General features: G+C 59.7%; 1 protein-coding gene across 2 annotated transcripts; it reads right to left on the reverse strand.

Annotated features, from left to right (window-relative positions):
• Positions 1–1,817: 1,817 nt before the first annotated feature.
• SAMM50 (SAMM50 sorting and assembly machinery component) lies at positions 1,818–25,808 on the reverse strand. 2 transcript variants are annotated; one of them, XM_058673535.1, is made up of 15 exons: positions 25,697–25,808; positions 22,441–22,551; positions 21,609–21,710; positions 19,703–19,790; positions 16,983–17,089; positions 16,411–16,541; positions 16,235–16,322; positions 14,289–14,417; positions 13,862–13,933; positions 13,219–13,305; positions 12,025–12,095; positions 9,320–9,387; positions 6,037–6,183; positions 5,055–5,196; positions 1,818–1,958 (listed from the first exon to the last, which is right to left on the reverse strand). In XM_058673535.1, the coding sequence occupies exons 1-15, from the start codon at positions 25,715–25,717 to the stop codon at positions 1,913–1,915; spliced, it is 1,410 nt and encodes a 469-aa protein (XP_058529518.1). In that variant the 5' UTR covers positions 25,718–25,808; the 3' UTR covers positions 1,818–1,912. The 2 variants fall into 2 exon arrangements, with proteins under 2 accessions (XP_058529518.1, XP_058529517.1); XM_058673534.1 differs by having other exon boundaries at positions 9,281–9,387.
• Positions 25,809–27,717: the final 1,909 nt, after the last annotated feature.

Genomic DNA, 27,717 nt, shown 5'->3' on the forward strand with positions numbered 1-27,717 from the left:
CTGGTTCACTTCCCAAGCAGCCAAAATGGCTGGAGCTGCGCCGATCCAAAGCCAGGAGCCAGAAGCCTCTACTGGGTCTCTCGCCGAGGTGCAGGGTCCCAAGGCTTTGGGCTGTCCTCAATTGCTTTCCCAGGCCACAAGCAGGGAGCTGGATGGGAACCAGTGCCCAAATAGGATCCCGGCGCATGCAAGGAGAGGACCTTAGCCACTAGGCTACCACGCAGGGCCCCAAGACTAATTTTTGATATACAGGGAGATTACAAGACAGAGTTCTCGCTACCCCACCCCCTACCCTGTATCTTGTCCCAGACCCTGCCGCCCCAGTGGTCATGACAACCAACGGATCTACATGGACAGTGTCACACTGACCCGACACGTGGTCATGCCCGTGGGCTCCTGCTGGCCCCCGCTGCCTGGGTTTTAGCTGATGTCCCTCGGTCCCGCGTGATGTCCAGCCCACGTGTGTCTCAGGCTTCCCTTGACTTTACCGGGCAGTGCGAGTACGGCCAGACGGCCAGGGGGTTTGTGGCACGTCCATGTGTGACTCTTGTCAGACATCCTGTGGTGCCGTCGGGCCCTGGGCTTCAAGGGGGAGCTGGCAGAGGCGAGAGGCCGCCTTTGTCCTCGTGGTTGACCCTGTCACCTGGCAGGGTGACCCCTGTCTACTGGTGTAGTTTTCTTTGTAAAATGACGACACCCCCGGGGAGGGGGATGTCTGATTCGACTTCTGTCCTCCTGGGATAGGCCCGATGCATCTGCTTGGTCCCCAAGCTCGGCACACAGCAGGTCCCACCCCCACCCGAGCCCTGGAACCCACAGGACGGGGAGCAACCTGCTGACTCTGCAGCAGATGAGCCCGGGCTGCCTCTTACCACCCGGGCCCCCGGCCTCCCAAAGGTTCTCAGGGAAACCTTGCTGAGTCACTTTCGTTTCTCCTGGAAGGAAGCGACATGGAGAGCGACAGGCTCAGAGCGCTGTCCACAAGCTCACAGCCCACACGCCCACGACAGCAGCCCCAAGACACCCCATGGAAGCCGCAAGCCAGGAACTCCGGCCAGAGAGCCCCGGGGGTGGCCAGGACCTGAGGACTTGAGGCACCACTGCTGCCAGCTAGGAAGCGGGCATGGGGCCGCCGGGGACTTGGAGCCGGGCACCCTGACGCAGGACGCAGGCACCTCACATAGCATCCTAACTGCTGCACCAGACACACATCCCACAAGGCCCTAAGAACCATCAGGGAGGCGGAGGGAGAGCAGGCCAGACTGCCGGCTTGCAGACAAGGCCAGGAAGGGGCTCCCCCTGGAGCCACCGGGGGGGCTCTGCCCTGCCCACACCTCCCCCGACCAGCACACCCCATCCAGGCTCCAGGACAACTGCACACACTGCTCTGCAGCCTAGGTCCACGGCGACCTGCTAGAGCTGCCATGGGAAATGAACATGTTGGCCTCACGACTCCCACTGCCCGTCTGCAGGACACACCTACCTCCCCAGTGTCCCCTCCTATACGCAGCATAGCACCACCCCAGGGCACCCCCTGGCACAGGCCAACCTTCCCCAAGGAATGAAGCTTGCCCCCTGCTCTTTGGCCCCACTGAACACTGAATACTCTAGAATATAGGAACCAGACCCTGAGAGACAAAGAATCTGGGATGGGCAGAGCTTGAGACCGCAATGTGTGCGGGCCGGTGAGGGGGAGCAGGCCAGGCTCCTCGAGGGCAGCCAGCCGGGTGTGGGTACGGACTGGGCATGTGCAGATCAGAGCCAGGCACCACTGGACATGTGTCCTTCAGGTTTATTGATGTGGTCTCCACGAGGATGGCCATCTGAGGACGGCCCCACGGTCACTCGGGCAGCACCTGGGACCCAGAGGCTCAGCCGCCACAGGCCAGCGCTGCTTCTGCAGGGGGAGCTGCTACAGGAACCTTATCCCAGCTCCAAACTGGACGCCGTCACAGATCCTGCAACACAGGGGAGAGGCAGAGGCTTGCAGTGCACTGCACCGGGCTGCAGAGGAGGTGGCGGCCCGCACTGCGCTGTACCACACCGGGTGGCAGGGGAGAGGGCGGCCCGCACTGCACTGCACCACACCGGGCGGCAGGGGAGAGGGCGGCCCGCACTGCACTGCACCACACCGGGCGGCAGGGGAGAGGGCGGCCGGCACTGCACTGCACCACACTGGAGGGGGACTGGGGGTCAGGGTGGGGATGTAGGACCACCAGCTGCAGCCATGCTGTGAGCCACAGCCAAGGCCTTTGGGGACAAGACCCCAACTGCAACCAGAGGGCCTCCATGGCCTCAGCCGTGTGCAGGCATGAGCTCTGGGTGTCACACTGCCCGGCAGCGAGGTCGAGTCTCACTGCTCAGGGAACTGCTACCCTGAGACCTGTGTGGCTACTGGCTTCCACACTCAGGAGCCAGCCACTGGAACATGGCACAGGGGCAGGTCTGCAGGTCGAGGGGACACCCCACAGGAGAGGCCAGGACCAAGACGTGGAGACGCACAAAGCCACCTCACTGGCCGGGGCCCCTGGGCACGCATCCCACACACGCCCCACCCAGCACCCCATCTGTTGACCAGCACCCGCTTCCCTCCCCCACAGCACCTCCTGCCCAACTTCCCCAGCCCAGGCCTCTTCAACGGGTCTCACCCGTGCAGGAAGTTGAGTGGTGCCAGGGACAGCCAAGGTCCTGAACTCCAACACCTCAGCATGCAGCCCAGGCAACGAGTGGCCAGTGTGGCTGGAAGGCAGAAGAGGGCGAGCAGGCCTGGCCACTGTCCCGAGCACCACCCTATGCCCAGACGCTGCTGGGCACCACCTGGCCAGCAGTCAGTGTCCCCAGAGCGGAGGGTCCTGCCTGTCCCCACCAGACTCATCACTGGGTTACCAGATGACAAGCTCACACAGCACTAAGCCACACAGTGACGGCGCTGTCACGTCCCGAGGCAGCTTCCCTTTCTGGAAGGTTCTGGCGGCTGACATCACTGCGGGAGGGGCTGACAGCTGGGTGCCCTGAACGTGACCCAGCTGAGTGAACTCTCATCTTGTCACTCAGAAGTCCCACTCTAATGACAGAACGTCACACCAAGCCACGCCCTGGGCAAGGGCACTTGCTCCTGCACAGGTGCCCGGCGCATCCGGCATTTGCAGTTCCCATGGGCTATCTGCTGCCACCTCATGGTGAGAAAACAGAGCTGGACCCAGCCTGGGGCCAGGAGCATCTTGGCACAAACTGTCGCCTTCTACAGGAAACCACACCTGGAACCTCATCTCCCAGAGGCACTTCTCGGTGGACCCCAAAGCTGAGCCAGCCCCTCCCCCTTGCGCCCCAACCTCTTCCAGCAGCGACGCCCTAGGGCACGCTGCCACCTGGTGGCCGCAGACAGTACTGCATCTGGTGGGAAGGCACAGGACCCAGTGCACCAGCTGAGTGGTCCCCAGGGGCAGGCCTAAGAGCGGTGGGAAGAGCGGGAGCCCCCAGGGGGAAGCAGAGGCATAGAGAGGCAAGCACCTGCTCGGGTTCCCTCTGCACACACAAAAGCTCCGGCTGCAGGGGCAGGCACATTTACCCAGAATGGACTAAGCCGGGCAGGCTTCCCGGGTGTGGTGGGATCTGGGCTTCCTGGGAGGCGAGCTGCACCCCAGTGCACTGTGCTGAACACAGAAGGAGCCCTGAGGACGCTCGTGGCTTTAGGAACTGGGAGTCATGTGGGGTCCAGTGGAGGGCACAGCTACAGCAGCTGCTGCAGAGGCCAAGTATGGCCACGGGGCAGAGGATATTGCTGCCAGCTTCGCACCCATGGGGCACCAGCAGGCACTGTCATCACCAGGGAGCTCCATGCCCTGCCGTGGGGCACACAGGGCAGAGGAGCTAGCCTGCTGAGCATGGGGGGTGGGGGAGTGGCAGCGTCTGGCAGGGCTGGGCCCCAGGAGCATGGGGTCACTGCAGGCTTGCCCACACGGCTATCCTCCCAATGCCACACACACAAGCGGAAGACCGGCCAATCCAGCCCCTCCACCAGTGGGAGCAGGTGGGTCCATGCCCCGACGGCTGGCACCACAGACATACAAGGAGGCGGCAAGCATGACACAGGCCCCCCAACAGGGACAGTAACTGCAGATCAGCGCATCCCCCCAGACCCACACACTCATGTCCCTCCTTGCTACGCTTCGGGGTTTGGGGGCACACTTTCAGCAGGGGATCAGGCTTAGCTGAGCGTGCGGGGCCTCACGCTGGGGTGAGACCCCACCTCACCCTGTCACAGGAGGACCACACAGAAGGCGCCACCTGAGGCCAGGAAGAGGCCCGCCAGGGACCTCAATCACTGGCTCAGGGGACTTCCCCACCCCGAGCCACCTCCCAGCCTGGGGTTCCTGATTAAGGTGGCAGAGGTGCCTAACAGACATTGCAACAACACGAGTCACCCGACGCATACCATATATGACACAAAATGGAATTTTCCTAAGCAGCCTCTGACCATGGTCGTCTGTAACACGGCCACTCCACAGCCACAGTTCTGCACTCACCTATTTAACCAATATGAGATTAAGAAAGACATTCCAGAAAGCTCCCAAACCTGCTGTACACCGAGTTCAAGGCAGAATCCATGAGGAAGTGACATGTGGGCTTTGCACAGAGCACCCCAAGTAATGCCCCCAAGTCCCCTGGTGACTTGAGGCACGCAGGAAGGTGTGCACGGGGTCTATAGGCACAGCTGGACGGGGCTAAGGACTCAAGCATCTGTGACCCCTGGCGCCCAGGGTCCAGACTCCATCCGAGACCAAGGGACGACGGTCTTTAGCACATCTTCGTTCAACTAAACAAGTGGCGGGCAAGGGCCGGGCTGCGAGCTCACCTGTTGCTGGGAGAAAGCCCTTGGCGGAGCTCTCTGCGGGCACGGCCCAGCCTGGCAGCTCCAGGGCCACAGTGTGCCCAGGACGGCACCTGCAGCAAGCAGCTTGGGCTCACCAGGTGTGCAGCTCAACCCTTCCAGAGGCACCCACCACGTCACATACACCTCACCCTGCCAGGAGTGAGGAGGGCTCCACACGCACCTGTCCCCTCGCTGCACACCCATGGGGACGCAGTAGTTCAGCTCCAGCCGCGCGATGTTGCCGAGCCGCAGCACGATCCCCGCGCCATAGGACCAGCGGATACACTCAGCCAGCTTCCGGATGTGGGCACGGGGGCCCTCACCTGGCAAGAGAAGAACAGGTGATACCAGCACACGCGGCCCACCCTTCACCACCGTACGGTGCCCTGGCAGGGCCTGGGGAGGGTAGCAGGCAGTCATGAGGCCGGGACCAGGCCTGCTCACTGTGCCCCAGCGGGGCTCTCTCAGCTCTGGGCCTGGCACATCCCGATCCCCACACCCAGAGTGGCTTTTCTCACCACCAGGAAGCTGACCCGGCATCTCCAATGGCCTTGGTGGGGATCTGCCACCTGGTCTGAGCCACTGTGGCCAGTGACAGGCGCGCACAGTGCGTACGGGGAGGTGACCACTTCCCTGATGACCTTGTTGAGAGGTGGGCCCCCAAGAGCGGACTGGGGCAGGACAGAAGCCATCAGCCCTGGTATCCAGAACTGACCATGGGCGCCTCACAAAGAACGAGGGGCCACAGGACACACACAGGTGCCCATGAGGCCTGCCAGCCGGCAGCAGGTACCACCCTGACCTCAGGTCCCTTCCTCACTTTGTGGCCCAGTGGGATGTGGCTGTAAACAGTCACAGAAAGTGGTCAGACTCCACCGTAGGCCCCGTATGCAGTGCCTGGTCCCCCCTGGGCCCCATGTGTGGCGCCTGGTCCCCCCCATCTCCCCTGGTCCCCCTGGTCCCCCCTGGTCTTCCCCGGTCTCCCCCGGTCCCCTCTGGTCTCCCCTGGTCCCCCTTGGTTCCCCCTGGGCCCCATGTACGGCGCCTGGTCTCCCTGGTCCCCCCCGTCTCCCCTGGTCCCCCTTGGTCCCCCCTGGGTCCCACGTGCGGCAGCTGGTCTCCCTGGTCCCCCCTGGTCTCCCCCAGTCTCCCCGGCTCCTTACCATAGTTGAGGTTGCAGAGGTTCCCCGCGTTGAGGAAGAAGTGGGTTCGGAAGAGTTCCCCGAAGCCGCCCTGGCCAGGCCGGAAGGGCAGCGGCGTGTACAGGTGTAGGCCGCCAGCCCAGTACGCCTCTCCACCCAGGTAGTCACCTGCATGGGGAGAGAGAGCCAGGCCCGGGGAGTGTGGCCCCACACTCACTCTCCAGGGCCCTGGAGGCACGACACGTCACTCCCGTCCACAAGATGCAAGGCCGCATTCCGTCCCGGGGCGGCCTCACCCCGGGCGTGGCTGACCCTATTCTAAGAATCTTCTTGTGGCTTTCATTTATTTTGTGCCACTTTACATGACAGGCATGTGCCCTCCCTACCAACAGCACAGGGTGTCCCATTGCACAGCCCAGTGTCCACACACAGTCGGTCATCTACGCGTAGTCACCACCGGGGCTTTTTGCTTTCTGGGCAGAAAGGCTGCTGTCCAAACTGGAGGCCAGCCGCCATGGGCACAGGTGCCTCGCTGCCAGTAATGCCCTCCTACCCGCTCCACGCAGACTGCAAACGGCTGTGGCACTGAAGCCACAGGAACAGTCATGCCTGACCCCCAAGGCTGGTGCCATTCAGTGTCAGTCCCCACCTCTCCCACAGAGCCCACCGTCAGGCAGGGACAGGAGACATGCCGGGTCCCAGGGCCCCGCTGCGCCTCTCCCGGACGAGCCCCTTCACTCTGCTCAGGAGCGAGTGCTAGAGCAGACACAGACCCTCCCTTCCTCCCCGCCCAAGGCAGCCAGGTGGACACCCGTAACTGCCTCCTGTGGATTAACACTCAGGCCCCCCCTGGAGTGCCCAGGGCAGCCAGGTGGACACCCGGTAACTGCCTCCTGTGGATTAACACTCAGGCCCCCCCTGGAGTGCCCAGGGCAGCCAGGTGGACACCGGTAACTGCCTCCTGTGGATTAACACTCAGGCCCCCCCCTGGAGTGCCCAGGGCAGCCAGGTGGACACCCGGTAACTGCCTCCTGTGGATTAACACTCAGGCCCCCCCTGGAGTGCCCAGGGCAGCCAGGTGGACACCCGGTAACTGCCTCCTGTGGATTAACACTCAGGCCCCCCCTGGAGTGCCCAGGGCAGCCAGGTGGACACCCGGTAACTGCCTCCTGTGGATTAACACTCAGGCCCCCCCTGGAGTGCCCAGGGCAGCCAGGTGGACACCGGTAACTGCCTCCTGTGGATTAACACTCAGGCCCCCCCCTGGAGTGCCCAGGGCAGCCAGGTGGACACCCGGTAACTGCCTCCTGTGGATTAACACTCAGGCCCCCCCTGGAGTGCCCAGGGCAGCCAGGTGGACACCCGGTAACTGCCTCCTGTGGATTAACACTCAGGCCCCCCCTGGAGTGCCCAGGGCAGCCAGGTGGACACCGGTAACTGCCTCCTGTGGATTAACACTCAGGCCCCCCCCTGGAGTGCCCAGGGCAGCCAGGTGGACACCCGGTAACTGCTTCCTGTGGATTAACACTCAGGCCCCCCCCTGGAGTGCCCAGGGCAGCCAGGTGGACACCCGGTAACTGCTTCCTGTGGATTAACACTCAGGCCCCCCCCTGGAGTGCCCAGGGCAGCCAGGTGGACACCCGGTAACTGCTTCCTGTGGATTAACACTCAGGCGCCCCCCCCTGGAGTGCCCAGGGCAGCCAGGTGGACACCCGGTAACTGCTTCCTGTGGATTAACACTCAGGCCCCCCCTGGAGTGCCCAGGGCAGCCAGGTGGACACCGGTAACTGCCTCCTGTGAATTAACACTCAGGCCCCCCCCTGGAGTGCCCAGGGCAGCCAGGTGGACACCCGGTAACTGCCTCCTGTGGATTAACACTCAGGCCCCCCCCTGGAGTGCCCAGGGCAGCCAGGTGGACACCCGGTAACTGCTTCCTGTGGATTAACACTCAGGCCCCCCCTGGAGTGCCCAGGGCAGCCAGGTGGACACCCGGTAACTGCTTCCTGTGGATTAACACTCAGGCCCCCCCTGGAGTGCCCAGGGCAGCCAGGTGGACACCCGGTAACTGCTTCCTGTGGATTAACACTCAGGCCCCCCCCTGGAGTGCCCAGGGCAGCCAGGTGGACACCGGTAACTGCCTCCTGTGGATTAACACTCAGGCCCCCCCGGAGTGCCCAGGGCAGCCAGGTGGACACCCGGTAACTGCTTCCTGTGGATTAACACTCAGGCCCCCCCTGGAGTGCCCAGGGCAGCCAGGTGGATACCCGGTAACTGCCTCCTGTGGATTAACACTCAGGCCCCCCCTGGAGTGCCCAGGGCAGCCAGGTGGATACCCGGTAACTGCTTCCTGTGGATTAACACTCAGGCCCCCCCTGGAGTGCCCAGGGCAGCCAGGTGGATACCCGGTAACTGCCTCCTGTGGATTAACACTCAGGCCCCCCCTGGAGTGCCTGGGGCTAACTTGCATTCTATAAGCATGGGGAGTGTTACTGGCATCCCATATGGATGCCAGCTCGATGCTCGGCTGTTCCACTTCCAATCCAGCTCCCTGCTAACGACCTGGGAAAGTGCTAGAAGATGCCTCAGGACTTCGGCCCTGTACCCATGGGGCGGAGGCTCCTGGCTCCTGGCTATTATGGACATCTGGGGAGTGAACCGGTAGATGGAATACGTTTCTCTCTCCCTTTAATTCTGATTTCAAATAAATGAACACATCCTTTTTCAGAAACTCTCTTAATTAAAATGCAATTATGCCCTGTGATGAAATACGCAGCCATTGGAAATGGTCGCAGAGGAGCCGGTCACGGTGTTCGTCCACCACCTGCCCTCTGCGGGTGCTGGCCTGCAGCCCCTCCACAGGCTTCTTGGCTCACCTGCGTTTCCTGTTCCTCCCGTCTCTTACTAAACACTCCGTGCCCACCAGGTGCTGGCTTGTATCTTCCATCACTATCTATCAATACTCAATTTAAACCAGTAAATACACAGTCAACATCAGCTGCTGCCTGAAGTATCCATATCCCAGTCCCGGCTGCTCCACTTCCGGTCCAGCTCCCTGCTGATGCACCATGATGGCCCGAGGGCTCGGGCCGCTGCACCCACGTGGGAGACCTGGAGGCAGCTCCTGGCTCCTGGCTTAAGAGATCCAGCCCTGGCCAGGGAGGCCCTTAAGGGAGTGAAGCAGAGATGGAAGATTTCTCTCACTGCCTTTCCTTCTCTGTAGCTCTGCCTTCTAAATAAATAAGTCTCTTAAACAAACAAGTCATACGTGAGTAGCAGACGCCAATGTGACCCCGGGTGGACAGACCTTCGCTCTGCGGGCCGATGCTATGCATGCTGAAGCCACGGACACTGGTCGGGCCCCCGAGGTAAAACCTAAGACAGAACAACAGGTGTCAGAGACAGGCCGCATCTGGGCCGGACCGCGGCAGCATCAGTGAGCTTCACAAACTCTGAATCCCAACACCCAGCGAGATGCTCGAGGCCCTGGTCAGGCAGATGGCAGACACCTGGAAGACAGGGCCAGGTGCAGTGCCCAGCACAGCGCTCGAGCTGCTGCCGGTCCCACTGCTCCTGCTCAGGCCAAGCTTCCCACATGCACGTGCTGAGACAGTAAGCCTGGGGTCCCAGCATCCCACACAGGTGCCGGCTTGCGTCCCAGCCACTCCAGACTGACGCAGCAGTGGAGAATGGCCAAGTCCTTAGGAGCCTCTAGCCACGTGGGAAACATGGGAGGAGCTCCTGGCTCTGGATCGGCTCAGCTCCGGCCACTGCGGCCTTTTGGGGAGTGAACCAGTAGACGGAAGATCTGTCTTCCTTTTTTCTCTCTGTAACTCTGCCTTTTCAATAAAAATAAGTAAAATTTTTATTTAAAGTTTTAAAAAGGCAGAATACACATGATGTAATAGTTCAGTCCCAATATCATAGGAGGAAGGAAATAATACCAGAAGTAAATGGATCAAAATGGAACTAGGATTATTTTTAAGTCAGTTTTTATGTCAGGTTGTAACTCTCAGGTTATGATTTTTTCTAAAGATTTATTCATTCTTACTGGAAACTCAGACTTATAGAGAAGGAAAGACAGGAAGATCTTCTATCTGCTAGCTCACTCCCCAAGAGGCTGCAACAGCCGGAGCTGAGCCAATCCGAAGCCGACAGCGAGGAGCCTCCTCTAGGTCTCCCACATGGGTGCAGGGTCCCGAGGCTTTGGGCCGTCTCTACTGCTTTCCCAGGCCACAGGCAGGGAGCTGGATGGGAAGTGGAGCTTCCGGAATTAGAACCGGCGCCCATATGGGATCCTGACACATGCAAGGTGAGGACTTTAGCCACCAGGCTACTGTGTCCTAGGTTATGGTTTTTAAAAACTGAACTCCCCTGTGCTTCGTAACAGATTGGGATGACCACACTCCCCTGTATCCTAGTAAACTGAAAAACAGTAATTAAAAATAGCTTGGAAATCCCATTCCCTTTTTAGAAAATGGGGCAGTATTGCAGACTGTGAAAATTACTACAAACACAGATTAAAAATGAGCAGAGACGGGCCCAGCTTTGGTCCTAGAGGCTAAAAGTCCTCACCTCGAATGTGCCAAGATCCCATATGGGCACCAGTTCTAATCCCGGCAGCCCGTTTCCCATCCAGCTCCCTGCTTGTGGCCTGGGAAAGCAGTCGAGGCCCAAAGCCTTGGGACCCTGCACCCATGTGGGAGACCCAGAAGAGGTTCCTGGTTCCCGGCTTCGGATCAGCGCAGTACCGGCCACAGCGACTCACTTGGGGAGTGAATCATCGGATGGAAGATCTTCCTCTCTGTCTCTCCTCCTCTCTGTATATCCGGCTTTCCAATAATTATAAAATCTTTAAAAAAAAATTAAAGAAAGTAAAATGACAACAAAGTGTTTATATTTCCAACTGCTATGCAAAAAAGGTTGAGCCGGTTCAAGCTAAGTGGGACTGTCACTGAGGCAGGTCGGGGGGGCCGACTGCAGCCCTCTGGGGCCGTGACTGACGCTTCAAGGCAGCAAGAAGAGCCCCCCAGCAGCAGGGCGGACCACGAGCAGGCCCCTGCAGCGCCGCGGGTAGGACCTTCTGGAAAAGTCTTACCAAGCTTTAATAGGCTTTTCTTGCTTTGCTTTGAGACCTCAAACCATAAACAGAAATCTGCCCAACAAATCACAAAGTTCTTCTTCACTGTTACTTCTAGAAGCCACTGGATACAGTGACGTAACTGGAAGTACATGCCAACATGCCTCAACAGGCTGCGGCCTGGTGTCTGCGGACCCTGAGACACGACATAGTACCACTCCCCGCCGGGAGCGAAGACTTCTCAGAAAGCACACGCACCTGCAGGTCGGCAGAGCCGAGGCCAGTGCTTCACACCTAGCTGTGTGTGCACACAGCAACCGGCCGGCGCTGGCCAGCCCCCTGCAGGCGCCTCCTCAGCACCACACAGGACCGAGCTAACTCCCTAAGGGTTTGGTTTCTATTTCATGGGTATGAGATGGATTCTTTCATAATCAAACAGGAACAATCAAAGCTTTGTTTTAGTATAGTAACTAGTGCCTCCAACAGAACACAAAACAAGCACTAAACTGAGTGGTCAGGTGTTCTGAAGTTGAACATAAAAATGAAAGTAAAATCTGGAAACACGACCCTCCTCAGTGAACCAAGTTTAAAGCGGTTTCTAAGAGAGGATGGCATTGTGGCACAGTGGGTTGAGCTGCGCCCAGCACCCTGGCATCCCATAAGAACATGGGCTCAAGTCCGGGCTGCTTCACTTCCAATCCGGCTCCCTGCTACATGCCAGGGAGAGAGCGGGAGGCGACCTCCACGTGCGAGACAGAGATGGAGCTGTGGGTTCCTGGCTTGGGTCCTAAACCAGCCTGGCCGTTGCTGCCACTTGCTGAGCAAACCAGCAGGTGGAACAGCTGTTTCCCTTTCTGTAACTCTGCCTTTGATACCCACCCAAAAGATGAAAAGGAAACCCCCACAGCTCCCCACCAGTCACTTGCACTCACCTGTCGGCGATGCTGGATGGCTTATCGCCAATGGGCACCAACATTCCACCCCACAGCGACGCTGAGATGACCTGGGCAGATGGAGGAAAACAGCTCTGCCCACTGCCCTCGCTGCGGGCAGCCACCCACTGCTGGCCAAGGCCTGCGCAGCTCTGCCCTCTGCCCTCGCTGCAGGCAGCCACCCGCTGCTGGCCGTGGCCTGCACAGCTCTGCCCACTGCCCTCACTGCGTGCAGTCGCCCGCTGCTGGCTGTGGCCTGCACAGCTCTGCCCACTGCCCTTGCTGCGTACAGCCACCTGCTGCTGGTCAAGGCCTGCACAGCTCTGCCCTCTGCCCTCACTGTGGGCAGTCGCCTGCTGCTGGTCAAGGCCTGCACAGCTCTGCCCTCTGCCCTCACTGTGGGCAGTCGCCTGCTGCTGGTCAAGGCCTGCACAGCTGCTGAAGTAGTCCCATGCTGCCTGGATACATGAGGGCAGCCTGGTGTGGCTGCTACTCCCACCAGCAGCTCCTTGGCCTGCAGGGAGAAGCGAAGTCCAGCAGCACGAGCTGGACGCTGGATGAGAGCCCTGCACCTGCTCAGGCCTGGCAGCCTGGGAAGATGAAGGCATGTGTCCTAGGCTGAGGGGGCACTGCTGTGCTCCCAGGTGCCAATGCAGGAGACAGATACCCCTTCTGTGTGAGAAGCTGTGCTTTCTGCCGTCCTGTCCGGGCACCCCTGCCTGCGTGCCCTCAGCTGGGGCCCCCTCCAAGTTCTCTCGAAGCTGCTGGTTCTTTCTTTAGAGGTCTCAGGAGGAAGGGGCACAGGTGGACACTGTGTGGCACAGCCAAGCACAGGGAGCACGGGGAGCCAAGAGAGGCAGGAGAAACAAGGCAGCGGGCTGCAGGAAGATGCTGGCTATGGGAGCATCTGAACTCACGGGACCCCGCAGGGCAGGGCGAGGGCCGCATCCTGGTCCTCGGGGACCCAGGACAGTGTCCGGAAGGGCAAGCCTACATCAAGCGACTGGCAGGAGACTGCCAGAAAGTGCTCGCGCCTCCTGCCCAGCGTCCCCCAGCCTGCCGGGAACCCAGTGCTCGTGCCCACCTGCCTTGGGCACCACCAAGCCGAGGCCTCTCCTTGGCACTTCAGGGACCTGAGGCCTAAGGCGACCCAAGGGGCACGGGGAAGTGACTGCGTCCCGGCTGGGTACTCACTGAGTCAAGCACAAGCTGTTTGTTCAACTGCAGCTCGAAGTCTTCCTTCAAAAAGCTCACATCCCCGCCCGTGTAGCCGGCCAGCTCCTGTGGAAGAGGCGCCTCGGGTCACAGGGAGCTGCTGGCGCCATCCGGGTCACAGGGACCCGGACGTCCTCGCAGCTCCTTGGCCGAGGCCAGCCGCTCCCCGTGCCTGTGACGAAGGGCTAAGGCTAGCCCCCACCCGCAGCAAGGCAGGGAAACGGACAGGAGGTAAAGAAGCCAAGGGGGGCTTGCTGGGGGCACCAGGCAAACACCACGAGCTTCTCACTGTCCCCCCGTCCACACCCTGCAGGTGCTGGCAACAAACCCCGCCAGCACCTTCGCAGTGACCAAGGGCATCAGTCACTCCGAGTCGCAGCCCTCCTCCGGGCTCGCAGCCCCGCCAGGCCCCTCGCGTGCCCAGCCTGGGCTCTGTGTAGACTGCCTGAGCTGTGGGAGCAGGAGGCGACCGCAGCGCAGGAGCCCTGAGTGGAGCCAGCTCTACCCTCTTGCCACAAGGACTGCCACAGAGAGCAAGGGTAACACACACTCGTGCCTGGGTCATGTGACCCTCACCTCCCAGGCCCCCCCGAAGCTGGCCCCACCTGAGGTCAGAGGTTACCTGGTTCACCTTCAGCAGGGCCCCACGCCTTGGTAAGATGGACGAGCTCCGAGAGTCTATGACCATCGCATGCTGAAAGACACGGCCATGGCTGCATGCCCTTCACACAGCCCGGCAAGGTGACACCCACCCAGCGCCAGCCTGGGCTGGGCACCTCACGACAGGAACTCAGGGTCTTGGGACACGGCGGGGGGTGGGTGGCACCGGCAGGTGCTGCATCCCAGGAGGCAGGGCTGAGCCTCCATGGGACTAACGGCACCCGCTCCCAGTGGGCGCTCACAAGGTCCCAGGTCCTTGCCCCAAGAAGCCCAATGCCCTGGCCAGCCACGCTTACCACCGCTTCACAGCCTCCCATGGGTGGCCAGGGTTCCCCAAGGCCAGCCTTGTGGCCCAACTGTCACTCACTCTAGAACTGCGGCATCCTTACCGACAGGGACGACTTGAGCGAGTGCCCACTCTCCTTCCGGACCGCGAACGACGCCGTCCTGGAGAGGCAGCCCAGCTCGCGCCACACGCCCTCCCACTTGACGGTGTGGCTGGTCTTCCACACAGGGAACTGGAAAGGCAAGCGGGGGGACACAGGTTGGCATGGGCAGCTCACGCTGGGCTCACGCAGGAAGCTGCCATCTCAAACAAGGCTCAATCCGCACCACGCGCGCGACCCTCACAACGGGCTCAGGAGCAAGGCCTCCCTGACTAACCAGAGGCCTAAATGACAAGGAGGGACACGAAGTGGCAAAGGGTGACAGACGGTGGAGGCAGGAGATTCTGCTGTACTCCGGGCATCAGACCCGCAGGTGCAGGCTTGTCCCAGCGTCCCTGTAGCAGCTAAGACCCCCACAATGACACTGCGTACCCCGTCCAGTCGTCCAGCCCCTGCCTGAGGCCACAGTTGGCAGCCCAGGCGACATGATGAGCCTGCTCAGAGGCACAGGGGACCACATCAGAAGAAGGATCATCTTGCTGCAGCCAGCCCCAAACTGAGCAAAGCCGGAGATGGCACAGCAGATGGGTCCCTGGCGCCTGCCTGCCCAGGTGGGAGCCTCATCTCTCTTGAGCAGGCAGTAGAGGGATCCGCGGGTTCTGCAGATCATGCCAGGCAGCTGCCCACACCCCAGAAGGCAGCTGGCCCTGGGCATTCCCTGCAACCCTCAGGCGGCTGAGGACCTGGGCACGTATGCCCATGAACCTGTGGGAGCAGTGCTCAGAGTCCACCTGCTCACGCCTCACAAGGACACACCTCAGCGCTTCGCTGCCAGGCTGCCCCACAGCTCCAGCTCAGCCAGGCAGCCCTCCGGCCTGTGGTCCGGGACACTGAGGAGGCAGGACCCCCATCCCCCACCCCAGCACCGGCCTCTGCCCTCCCTTTGCACATGTTCCCGCCTCCTGTACCTGCCCCACAGCTGTTCCATTCACCTTGGCAACTCCAAGTGGGAGAACAGGTGTTTCCACCCTTCTAGAAATCTGCTCCCTTACATAAGCTTAGGCAAATGACACAAAGGAGACAGCAGGGAGAGAGGACACTCCCAGGTGCCTAGGTACTGCTGGCTTCGTTCCAGCCACAGGGGCAGCTGGGAGGATCAAGACGGGGCAGGGTAGGGAGCTGGCCCTGTGAGGGCCAAGGAGGTCTGTGCCAGAGCAGGTGGCAAGGAAGGCTGCCACCGGGGGCAAGAAGTGCAAGTGCAGCTGCATCTGGTCTACCCAGGCATGCCCTGGGTTTTCAGCGCAGACACACCGCCTGCTGCTGTACCTCCGGTGTCTGCAACATGCCAGGCTCTGTGGTAGGAGCCTGACCTGCTGCTCTCAATCTACCCACAAGCCCTGTTCTCATTTCCTCCGATTCATAGCCCAGTGTATCTTGCCAAAGGCTTGGGGAGTCTGGTGGGGACAGCCTGTCTCCAGAGCATCCCGGAAGGTTCGTGGAGGGGCCTGTGAAGGTGCCTTTCTAGGAGCCCACAGGGAGGCCAATGCCACCGGCCTGGGGGCACTCAAGGAGCACACACTCAAGCAGCACTCCTACCGGGCACCGTCTCCAGCTGCGATCCTCCTCTACAGACCCAGTGTGGGAGGAAGAGAAGGGGAGGGAGGGAGGACATGCAGCCCAAAACTTCCCTGTAGCACGAATCCAAGTGACCGCACAGCAACCGGAAGTACCTGGGCTGCCTGCACCCACATGTGGATGGACGGACCTCAGCCACGCTCTGGTCCCCAGGAGCCAGCACTGGGCCAGAGAAGGGGCACTCAGCAAGGCACAGTGGCCAGGTTGGGCACAGGGCCTGGGCTCTGCAAGCCCCCCATGCTGACTTTGGGAGCTGCAGGACAGGGTGCTTTGTCTGCCTACGCGCACCAAAGCAGGACCGAAACGCCACTCACGCTGTACTCAGCAGACATGCCCCTGTCCGTCTCTCGGAGCGAGCTCCACGGGAACTGTCCAGTCACCTTGTACAAGTTCACAGAGAAACTAGGAGACAACGGGGAGAGCATCAACAGCCGAGCAGTAACTACAGCCAGTCACCGCGCACGCCCACACGGCCCGCTCAGTCTCATACTTGCGTTCGAAGTTTCCAGGCTGCGGTTTGAAGAGGGACAGGCCATACGAAGTTTCCTTAGTTCCATAGGAAAACTGGAAAGTCATCTTTTCTGCACGTCCCAGAAGGTTAGGGAGTTTAAGGCCAAGGACCTAGGAACAGAAAAAGCCTGACAGTGGCCTAACTGCAAGGGGGGGTGACATCTCATGCAGAGCAGGCCTGCTAGGAGACGCCAAACAAGGCACAAACCCCCGAGATGCCTGGCACAGGCAACGCAGCGTGGCTCCTGGAACACGCCTGCACAGCACCCGGCTGCCACTCACATCCTGCCTGATGTGGGGTCAAGGTCACCCTGTGCCCGGCACCCGCTGCCACTCACACCCTCCCTGATGTGAGGGCCAAGGTTACCCTGCCAACCACGACGTGCGAGGGACAGAAGCCCAGAGAGCCAGAGCCATTCACAGTGACAGACCCGGCTCCTGCCAGGCCCTGCCGTGGCTGGGCTACCAGGCTGCCCAACATGTTATTAACAGGGGAGGCTGGACAGAGGCGGCGCCTGGGACGGAGCGCCAGAGCGACCGGTGGGGCCGTACCATGCTGCCTTCATTGTTGCCCACCATGGTGTTGTAACTGCCTGTCAGTCTCCTGAGCTCTGTCACTTCGAAGGTGACATCCAGCCCGTTGGGAAGGGCGTCATCGCCTGGGAAGAGAAGATGTGAGGCAGTGAGTCGGCCAGAGGCTCCTGTTCCACTTCAGGGCCCTCCAGCAACGCCATCCGACAGCCAACGAAGGCCCTTCTGTTTTACACACAGAGCGGACCCCTTCCCGAAGGGCCCAGGCCCCCAAGGCCCCAGCGGCAGGTGCACACAGAGCCCGCGGTCCAGAGAAGCCTCTCACGTGAACATAGCCGCACGTACAACACGTGTCCACAGGCTCCTGTAAGCCAATCTTGGCTGTAGTCACACACAGCACTGCTGACTCACAGAGTATTTCTTAAAGATTTATTTATGTGAAAAGCAGAGTGCCAGGGGGGGGTGGGTGGTACAAAGCTAATGACATTTTCCATCGACTAGCTCACTCTCCAAATGGTACTACAGCCAGGGCTGTGCCAGACTAACCCAGAAGCCTAGAACTCCACCCAGTTTCCTCACACGCAGGGCGGGGGCCCAAGCACTCGCGGCCAGCTTCCACTGCTTCCCAGGCACATGGGCAGGGAGCTGGACTGCAGGTGCTGCAGCCTGGACTGGCACTGGCACTCCGATACGGCACGCCGGTGCCACACACAGCAGCTTAACCTGCTCCACCACGAACACTGGCCTCTTAGTTGGCATGATAACTGCACAGGTGAGTGAAACCCTGCCTGGACGCCACCGTCCCTGTGCGCACACGGCTGCAGCCTGGCTCTAGCCACACTGTCGGGGCCATTTGGGGGCGGACCAGCTGTCTCTCCCTCCCTCTCTAACTCTGATTTTCAAATAAGTCAGTCTTTCAAAATAAAAAATAAAACGTGGCATCCACATAGTGAACAGGTATCACCAACAATTTGGTGACGGAGGTTCTGGTCTTTGTCAAGCCAGCTGGGAGCCGGGTCTGATCCCGTGCAGCCCCCGGCTACCCATGCTCAGGGCCAGCAGGTCTGGGGGAGGGCCACTCAGGGCAGGGCCACTCAGGGCCAGCAGGTCTCGGGGAGGGTCGCTCAGGGCCGGCAGGTCTGGGGCAGGGCCGCTCGGGGCCGGCAGGTCTGGGGGAGGGCCACTCAGGGCAGGGCCACTCAGGGCACAGCCACTCAGGGCCGGCAGGTTTGGGGCAGGGCCATGACTTGTTTTTTCACGAGCAGACTTACTGCTCAGGACAGTGTGAGGTGCAGAGAACATGCCCCGCCCCAAGTTCATCGTCTCTCACCAGCCCCTCAGATCTTTCTCTCTGTAGCTCCTCTGTACATCTGCCTTTCCAATAAAAACAAATACATCTTTAAAACAGTATGTTAATCGTGACGTCTTACCAGGTTTTCATGTGCGCATGTGCACCTGTCCATCATGTGGCGGGTGCACAGCGTGTCCCAGCTGCTCCTCTCTCCTCCCTTGTCCCGCGGCCCCCACAGCGTGCCAGGTACCAGCATACCCCAGAGCTGCTGCTGCCCAGACCCCGCCCCAGGCTACCAGGTGAGAGAACTCCCACTCTGTTCACACTAGCGCCTTGCTTTACAAGGGGGCGGGCAGCCACAGAACCTGCCTTGCCCTGGGTGCAGTCATGTGCCAGGTCCTGGCCAACGGGGCGAGGGAAGTGCTGAGACAACACCTGGGACACGTGCCTGCGATGACAGTGGCCGTCACCCACCTACCTCAAGGTCACCATGCTGAGCCATGGGGGAGGGGTACTGCGGAGGACAGACAGAACCCCAGGGCCCAACCACACCAGACCCTCGGCCTCGGGCACACAGCCCCCACCGCGCAGCTCCCGAGGAGGCCTTACCACCGCAGAAGCCACCGCAGAAGCCACCACTTCCTGTACACCCCCACGCAGGCCTGGGCAGAGCAGGTGCTCGCAGTAAGAGAAACCACACTGACCGGGCTGAGACCAGCCCCGTGGCACTCAGTGCACGCGAGCTAATCGAGGGCCAAACTCCTGATGCCCCTCCCATCCTGGCCACATGGTGTCTCCGAGAGCTTGCCAGGGTAGTGCCAAGCAGGCTCCCTCCAGGAGGACCTCTCTGGGAGCGCAGCGCAGCCCAGGGGTGCCGACTCCTCCAGGGGGACCTCTCCGGGAGCGCGGCCCAGGGGTGCCGACTCCTCCAGGGGGACCTCTCCGGGAGCGCGGCCCAGGGGTGCCGACTCCTCCAGGGGGACCTCTCCGGGAGCGCGGCCCAGGGGTGTCAACTCCTCTGTCTGCCATGCTCACACGCTTCCTGGCCTGATGTGGAAGCCCAGTTCTGGAGCAGGCCTCTGGCACATGAGCTGTGCCCCGGCTTGGGGTGTGCACACCCCATATTGGGGGGTCTGGGCCGGAGCCCCACCTCTACTGCTGCTCCCAGCTTCCTGCAAACAGAGATAAGTGCTGGGGTCCCTGACACCCACACAGGAGACAAAACCAGCTTCCCAGCTCCAGTGTTGAGCCAGCTCAGTCCTGGATGTTATATCAGGCAGCAAGCCAGCAAATGGGGGAGCAACTAAGCAAAGTTTTAAAAACTAGCAATCCATTCTTCCCCCAAGACCCCGCGTCCAATGCCCCTGCAAGTGTTCTGTGCCTGACCACGCAAGCCCCTCTGTGAGCTGAGGGGCAGAAGGAGGACTCGCAGACTACAGCACCCACGTACCTTGGCACGTGTCAATCAAAACATCCACTTGTCTAAAAATTCCGAGCCGAAGAAGCTTCTCCCGGGCTTCATGAGATTTCCGCATCACCTGTGAGCGGGAGAGAAACCAGAGAATGTGTTTTCCTACGGCCAAGGACACTAACAGGGGCTGAGCGACCAGGCTGGCTGGTGGTTACCACAGGCTCCTGGCTGCCAATTAGAACAGGGAGCAGCAGCAGGACCAGGTGCGGGACAGCGGGAGAGCGCGCGGGAGGGCAGGCAGGAGTAAGCGGGAGAGCCCTGTGGGCACAAACACAGCCTCCACTAAGAAGCACGGACTGCGACCAGGCACGAGCATCACACAGGCACACAGGGTACACCCGACAGCGCTTATGGTGGCGAGAGGGCGGCAGGCACATGTGGCTCGCCTAGGTCGTCACCCAGGTCTTCACTGTTTCCAATCGCCATGCACCTACTCCTCTCGCTGGTGTCACTCAGGACGCAGAGCAGGGAAGGCCTGCGTGACAGGCTGGCTCAGGTCTCCCGTCACAAGGGAAGGGGCAGTGTCAGCCACAGAGGGGGGCATGCAAGACCAGACGCCCCGGGGGTAGATTCACACACTGACCTAAGATGGCCAGAGCATGGACAGGGATGCACACGGGGGCTCCTGCAGGAGGCTGGCAAGCTGGGGCGAGGCTGCTCCAGCCCAGGCTGGGAGGCAGGAGAGCACAGACGCTGAGCCGTGCCACAGCCAGAGCCGGACAACCTGCTCCCAAGGAGGCAGCTGTGGGAGCTCCCAGCTCCAGGTGTGGCACCTGGCCAGAGGTCAGTGCCATCCGAGATGTCAGGAGGATGACTTTAGGCCACAGCCTGGGACCGGGAGGAGGTGGCAGCGGCACAGCATAGCCAAGTGGAGCAGCTGCTGCCCACAGGGCCTGCACGCCCCTCATCCAGGCGCTGAGGGGAAGAGACTCGGCACACGGAGGACACCCCGAGCCTGAGGCCCGTGGGAAAGCAGCACCCCAGCACAGCCTCCACACACAGCAGACAAGGTGACCAGCGGCCGCGGAACTGGGGGAGAAACGCCCACGCGGAGGAAGGCCAGCACACTTTGACAAAGAGCAGGGTGGGCACGGAGCCACATGCGAGTGCCCGGGTTCACCAGCTTCAAATATATATGCAAATAAAACAGCAAAAAAAACCTCAACCCAACTGTTCCCTTCTTAAAGCTGCAAAGAACTCTCACAGATGAACTGGACATAGAGGTGATGTGTCAGTGATGACCAAGAAACAGACAAACCGGTATGGTCTCGGGGGGCTTAAACCCAAACACCACACTGGGCCTTACGCCCGAGGGCCGGCCAGAGTTTGAACTCCGTGGCTCTCCACCACCATGATCACACCCCACACTGGCTCTGGGCGTGGAATGCTGCGATCCCTGGTGACTGACGTGGCAATGGTGGCACAAATCTTGGGCCCAAGAATGCCACCAGGAGGACCATCCCCCGGCACCACCGTCACACGCACACGGACACCGGAGGGTATGTAGCACCTGGGGGTCAGGAGAGCAAACGCGCACGCTGGAATTCAGCAGAAGGGAGCTGCCCAGGCAACAGCGGACCGTCCATGGGGCATCACACACTGCTGAGCACATGGGCAGCGCCACTGGGCACAGAGCTCCACACTCTGACTCTTTCAACTACACAAACGAATCGAACAAACAATAACAGGGACAAGAGGACGACACTGCCTCCTGCGGGGTGGGAGGGCTGGGCACAGGGCATGCAGTGTCATCTTGTGGGAGAACACGACCCGCCCTCCGGACAGGACACGGGGAGCCTGGGGTGGGGTGCTCCATGGTCGCCAAGCAAACGGGGAGCAGATTCAGCAGGGACAGGCAAAAAATGTCTGTAGAAATCACACTTACCTCAATAAGGTTTTTAGCCTTAAAGACATCTCCGATCTCATAAATGATGATGTCATCTTTAGTCCTTCCAAGCCCATCGAAATGAACATGCTGAACCACCACCTACATGTGACAAGAGGACAGGGATTCTAACGTAAGACACAGGCCAAGAGATGAAGTTTGGGAAAAACGCGAGACGAGCATCTGAAACCGAGCCAGGGCTTCTCTCAAGCACTGTAACCCACACGTTCCAATTCTGAGCGCCATTCCTATTTTTCATACCTTTTCAAAAAACGGGCCCCTAGCACTTACTCCTTCCTTGGCTCACAGACTCGAGTACAGCCGGGCAATCCCGGGGCCCAGTGAGTAGTGGCGGGCTGCCCCTGACTCCGGAGTTACCAGTCGTGTGCGCCTGCCCACATTTGTGCGTGGATCTGACACTGCACGCTAAACAGCCACTCTAACACGTCCCTCTGCTCTTGAATGGTCTAAAGACAGAAAGTTTAGGAAAAGCCTCATTTGAGGCCCAAGGTCTTCCCCAGATCAGAAGAACAGAAACACAGACGCGCCCTAACTTCAGCTTGTCCTTAAACTGATGTCAGGTTTTTTAAATACCACAAATACAAACGAGTATCTGCCAAAGCCCCAAACACAAACAATCACCGAGGAAAAACTTCTCCAGAGCTAGAAAGAACTTCTCTAAGTGGCACCAGACCCTGGAGTCCCAGTGACAGCCCCTCCGCCGCGACAGCGAGGGCCTCCACTCCGAGCTCAGCAGGTGGCTGAAGGAGTGAGGCAGGCCAGGAGGCACCCAGGAACCAACGTGACTGACAGCACCCCCCACTAAACTTACATCTTTGTTTTCAAGGATTTCCTGTTTGGCTTCAGGTTCAACCTCGACAAACTCAGCCTCTTCTCCCAGCGCTCCGAAATCAGGCCCGCTGGACGGCAGCGGCTCCAGGCTCTGCAACAGCAGGGGGAAGCACACAGAAAGGGACATGGAACCAAGCAGCCAGCCAACCAGCACATTCCTGGAGTTCTGCCTGGAGCCTGAGGCCAGCTTCCCCCTCTACTGACTGCTGTAGCTGGACAGGAGGCAGCAGGCAGCCATGTTACCCACAACTTTCTGGACACAAGTGGTTAGCTCACTGGTAATTAACCTACTGTTCATAAAAAATAACAAAGGGCGCTGGTGTAATGGCTCAACTGGCTAATCCTCCACCTCCAAGCACCGGCATACCATATGGGCATGGGTCTGTGTCCCAGCTGTTCCACTTCCCATCCAGCTCCCCGATTAAGGCCTGAGAAAGCAGTCAAGGACGGCCCAAAGCCTTGGAATCCTGCACCCAAGTGGGAGATCAGGAAGAAACTCCTGGCTTCAGATCAGCTCAGCTCCAGCTGTTGCAGCCACTTGGGGAGTGAACCAGTGGACAGAGATCTTTCTGTCTCTCCTCTAAATTTTCCTTCCAATTCAAAATATTTTTAAAAATACAAATTAAGAACATGTACACATATTCACTTTTTTAAAAAAGATTTATTTTTATTACAAAGTCAGATATACAGAGAGTAGGAGAGACAGAGAGGAAGATCTTCCGTCCGATGATTCACTCCCCAAGTGAGCCGCAACAGCCGCCAATCCGAAGCCGGGAACCTGGAACCTCTTCCAGGTCTCCCACACGGGTGCAGGGTCCCAATGCTTTGGGCCGTCCTCAACTACTTTCCCAGGCCACAAACAGGGAGCTGGATGGGAAGTGAAGCTGCCAGGATTAGAACCGGCGCCCATATGGGATCCCAGGGCGTTCAAGGCGAGGACTTTAGCCACCAGGCCCCGCCGCCGGGCCCACACATATTCACTCTTAACCCAAATGCTTAGCAAACATGCTTTGTGAGGCACAAGTTTTTCTGCCATTGTGCTTAAAAAAAAGTTTCATTATGTTGGCAAACAAGACAGGGTTCACCCAACACCTGTTCAAGAGAAGCTCCCACTCCAGCTCCACAGCTACCAAACGCCAAGCCCAAACCAACTACTTACTCACCAATCACTATTAGGACCCGACCGGGTGACAAGCATGTTAGAATCTTAAGGAGTTTGCCAAATACTATCGCAAGCCTGTTACATGGTAAAATTAACTAAAGTCAATCTGGTATCTTTCCTTTTGAGATTTTTTATTTATTTGAAAAAGCAGAGCTGCGGAGAGGCGAGGGAGAGACACATTTTTCATCCACTGGTTTTATCCCCCCAAACGGGCACAATGCCTCGGGCAAGGCAGACCAAAGCCGGGCGTCAGAAACATTATCCAGTCTCCCGTGTGGGTGCAGGGGCTCATGCTCTTGGGCCATTCTCGGCTGCTTTCCCAGGCGCACAAGTGGGGCGCTGGATCAGAAGTGGAGCAGCTGGGGCTCACACCGGTGCCCAAATGGGATGCTGGCATCACAGGCAATGGCTTCACCTGCCACACCAGACCACCAGCCTCCGAGATCTCACTTTCAAGCAAGCTGGGTCTACCAATCAGGCTGCAAGGTTTTACTGGGTATGCGTGCCAGTCAGTGGAAATGGGACAGGAAATGAGCAAAAGAGCCTAAAGTGAAAGGCTAGAATCTAGTGGGAGATTTAACAACACATAACCAACAGGAAGGATGGTTTCACAAAGCTCTTCTTCCAGGGAAACATGAGAAATTTCGCTGTCCAACGCCTCCCGACTCTCAGTCCTGAGCAGGAAGTTCAAGACACCGGCAGTAGCTTTCTTATCAGCACGATAATCAAATGAAGGACAATTTCAGTGCCAGAAGACCTTCATAAAAGCAGTATTGGGGCCCGGCGCCGGGGCTTAAAAGTCCTCAGCTTGAACACCGGGATTCCATATGGGCGCCAGTCCTAATCCCGGCAGCTCCACTTCCCATCCAGCTCCCTGCTTGTGGCCTGGGAAAGCAGCTGAGGACGGCCCAAAGCATTGGGACCCTGCACCTGCGCGGGAGACCTGGAAGAGGATCTGGGCTCCTGGCTTCAGATCGGCACAGCACCAGCCGTTGCGGTCACTCAGGGAGTGAAATCATTGGACGGAAGATCTTCCTCTCTGTCTCTCCTTCTCTCTGTATATATATGAGTTGGCAATAAAAAAAAAAAAGCAGTTTTGGGGGGGCCAGCACCATGGCGTAGTGGGCTATGCCTCCAACTCCGGCATCTCACAGGTGCTCCACATCCCATCCGGCTCCCTGTGAGAGAAGCAGAGGACAGCTCAAGGGCTTGGACCCCTGCCACCCACGTGGGAGACCCGGAACCTCCTGGCTTTGGCCTGGATAAAAATAAATACCCCCCTCCAAAAAAGCAGTTTTTGACTTAGAATTTATTGGGCTTTGCCCATCCCTACCCCTGCACACAGCAGGCCATCAACTGAATACAAGAACGCTTACTTCAAGCTGTCACCTGGAACGCAGATAACAGTTTCTAGCCACGCAGGCTCCCTGCACACAGAGCTGAAGCAAGGGGAGACGTGGAAGGTAGCAGGGGGCAAGTGTCAAGCAAGGTGCACCCTGGAGTGGCCATCTAACCAGAGCAGGCAGAGGGGAGCGGGCAGTGGCGGGACGAGGACACTCCGAGCCTCTGACCGTGTGACCTTGGACCAAGAACGCCTTCCCTGGCCCTCGGTTGCACGTTGGCCAGCGGTCAGCCCGCTCCAAGCTCGGGTCAAGGAAGCCCTAAAGAGGAGGCCGGAGCAGCGAGGGGTTTATTCCTGCTGAGCCTTTCATCCGAGCGTCCAGGAAACAGCGAGGGAGCGCGGATAGCCGCGGCCCCCGCACATACACACACCCCCCAAACAACCACAGCACCCCGAGCCGGCGGCGAGGCGCAGGGACGGCGACAACTGGGCTCAACGAGCTGGGCCTGGCCTGGGCGACTCCACGTGTCCCCCCGCCGGCTCCGGGACCCCGGCCGGCCCTGCGCCGGGGTGTCGCTCCAGGTCATCGGTGACCTTCAGCCGGCCACATCCCTCCGCCCAGGCCCGCTCCTCCTCCTGCGAGGGCCCGGCGCGCCCGGCGCCCTTTCAGCCGCCACGCCGGGCGCAGCCCGCCCGGGGGTCACGCAGGCCGCGGCTGGCCGGGCCGCTCACCCGGGCGTGCACAGTCCCCATGGCTCCCTCTCCGGCGGCCGGACGCGGCCCACGCTCGGCCTGCGACGGGGGAAGGCGACTCCGCGGCGGCCGAGCTCTGGGTCAGAGCGCTTCCGAAAAGTCCCCTGAGGGCCGCCATGTTGCCCCGCCTCTTTCCCGCCCCCTGGGTCACGCTGCCTGCCCTCATTGGTCCTTGTGCGCCGGTGACCCGGATGTCCGCCGGATGCCGGGAAGCCCCGAGGCGGGTTCCGTCCCGACGGCGGCTGTTCCCTGCTGGTGTGTGGGTTCTCCGAGGTGTCACCCAGGCCCCTCTACTCCCTCGTGGCAGGGAGCCGGCGGGCGCCGTGCCCGGGGTCCCCGGCTGCAGGGATCGCTGGAATGTCCCCGATGTCCCCCTGAAGAATCCCCACATCGGGGTCTCGAATGCTCCATCAGTGACCGTCCCACATCCCTGGCTGCTGCTGGAGCTCCAGCCCAAGGAGAGGCCGCCTTTCCCTGTTCCCCTGTGTCCGCGTCCATTTTCCTCCACACCGGACCCTTCACAGCCTCATCAGAGACCCACAGGGGCAAGCATCCCTCTACACTATGTAAACAATATTAAAATTAAAAAGAAAAAGCGCGATGGAGAATGGGCAGAGAGGAATTCCCAGTGTCCTACTTGCCTTCCTGTTCGTCCCCGGCCCTCTTGCTCCCAGAGACCCTGCGCCCTTGTGGGTTGGGATAACAGCCCCGGAGAACTCCAGTGTCCCTGGGCGAGACGGCCAAGTCCACACCACACAGCTCACTGCCTGCCAGCCCCCTGACCATCCCTCCCCGCGCCCCCTGCAGCTTCACCCGCAACCCCACCTAGGGAAGGCAAAATTTGATTCACTCAGAGAGCCTGAAAGCCTGGCACAGCTGCCGCGGGTGCCAAGTACCCGGCTGAGTGATTGTCATAAATGGGCTCTCAGTAAGGGAGCAGCCTCCCACAGAGGAGGACCCCTGGACACAAGTGAGTGACAACCTGGGGCCACAGCCTGCAAGCCGGATGCCCGCCCCAGGAGCCTGTGACAGCCCCATGCTCTCAGCCAGCCCCTGTGTCAAGGGGTGCAGGTGGCTCAATCCTGGATCCCCCAGTGGGCACTCTGACAGGTGTAGCTCTAACACCCTAAAGTGTAGCCAAGGCACCTGGGGGAAGCAGTGGGTGGTAGCGCCAGGTGGCTGGGTGAGGAGAGGGGAGTGGGCTATGTGGCTTTTGGTCTCCCCATAGGATCCTTTTCATATGCTTAAGTCAGACTCACATCCCCCAACTCAGAGAAGCCACCCAGGGCCCTGGCTCTGTGTCCCCAGGCCTGGGGAACCTGCCTGGGGGTCTCGCCAACCCCTCCCCGCCATTCAGACCCTGAAGGCTGGGCTAGGAGTGAAGATTATGTTGGCACATTTCCAAAGACAGCCCACAAGCCAAGTTTTAGGGCCAAGCCAAGGAAGTAGGACCTTACTTGAAATCTATTCTGCCAATTCCCATGTTCTGTTATCTGTAAAGTGGGGTGGCAGTGTCTCTCTCTTTCAAGAGTTATTTATTTATTTTTAAAGATTTATTTTATTTTTATTGCAAAGTCAGATATACAGAGAGGAGGAGAGACAGAGGAACATCTTCCATCTGATGACTCACTCCCCAAGTGACCACAACGGCAGGTGCTGTGCCGATCTGAAGCCAGGAGCCAGGAGCTTCATCCAGGTCTCCCACGTGGGTGCAGGGTCTCAAGGCAGGATTCAGGCTGTCCTCGACTGCTTTCCCAGGCCACAAGTGGGGAGCTGGATGGGAAGTGGGGCTGCTGGGATTAGAACCAGCAGACATATGGGATCCCGGAGCGTGCAAGGCAAGGACTTTAGCAGCTGGACCCTTAAGATTTATTTATTATTAATTTTATTTGAAAGGCAGAGTCACAGTGAGAAAGAGGAACAGATCTTCTCTTCGCTGGTTCACTTCCCAAATGGCCACAACAACTAGAACTGAGCCAATCCGAAGCTAGGAACCAGGA

The sequence above is a fragment of the Ochotona princeps genome, chromosome 15, assembly GCF_030435755.1.
Source record: "Ochotona princeps isolate mOchPri1 chromosome 15, mOchPri1.hap1, whole genome shotgun sequence".
In the NCBI taxonomy this organism is placed as follows: Eukaryota; Metazoa; Chordata; class Mammalia; order Lagomorpha; family Ochotonidae; genus Ochotona; species Ochotona princeps.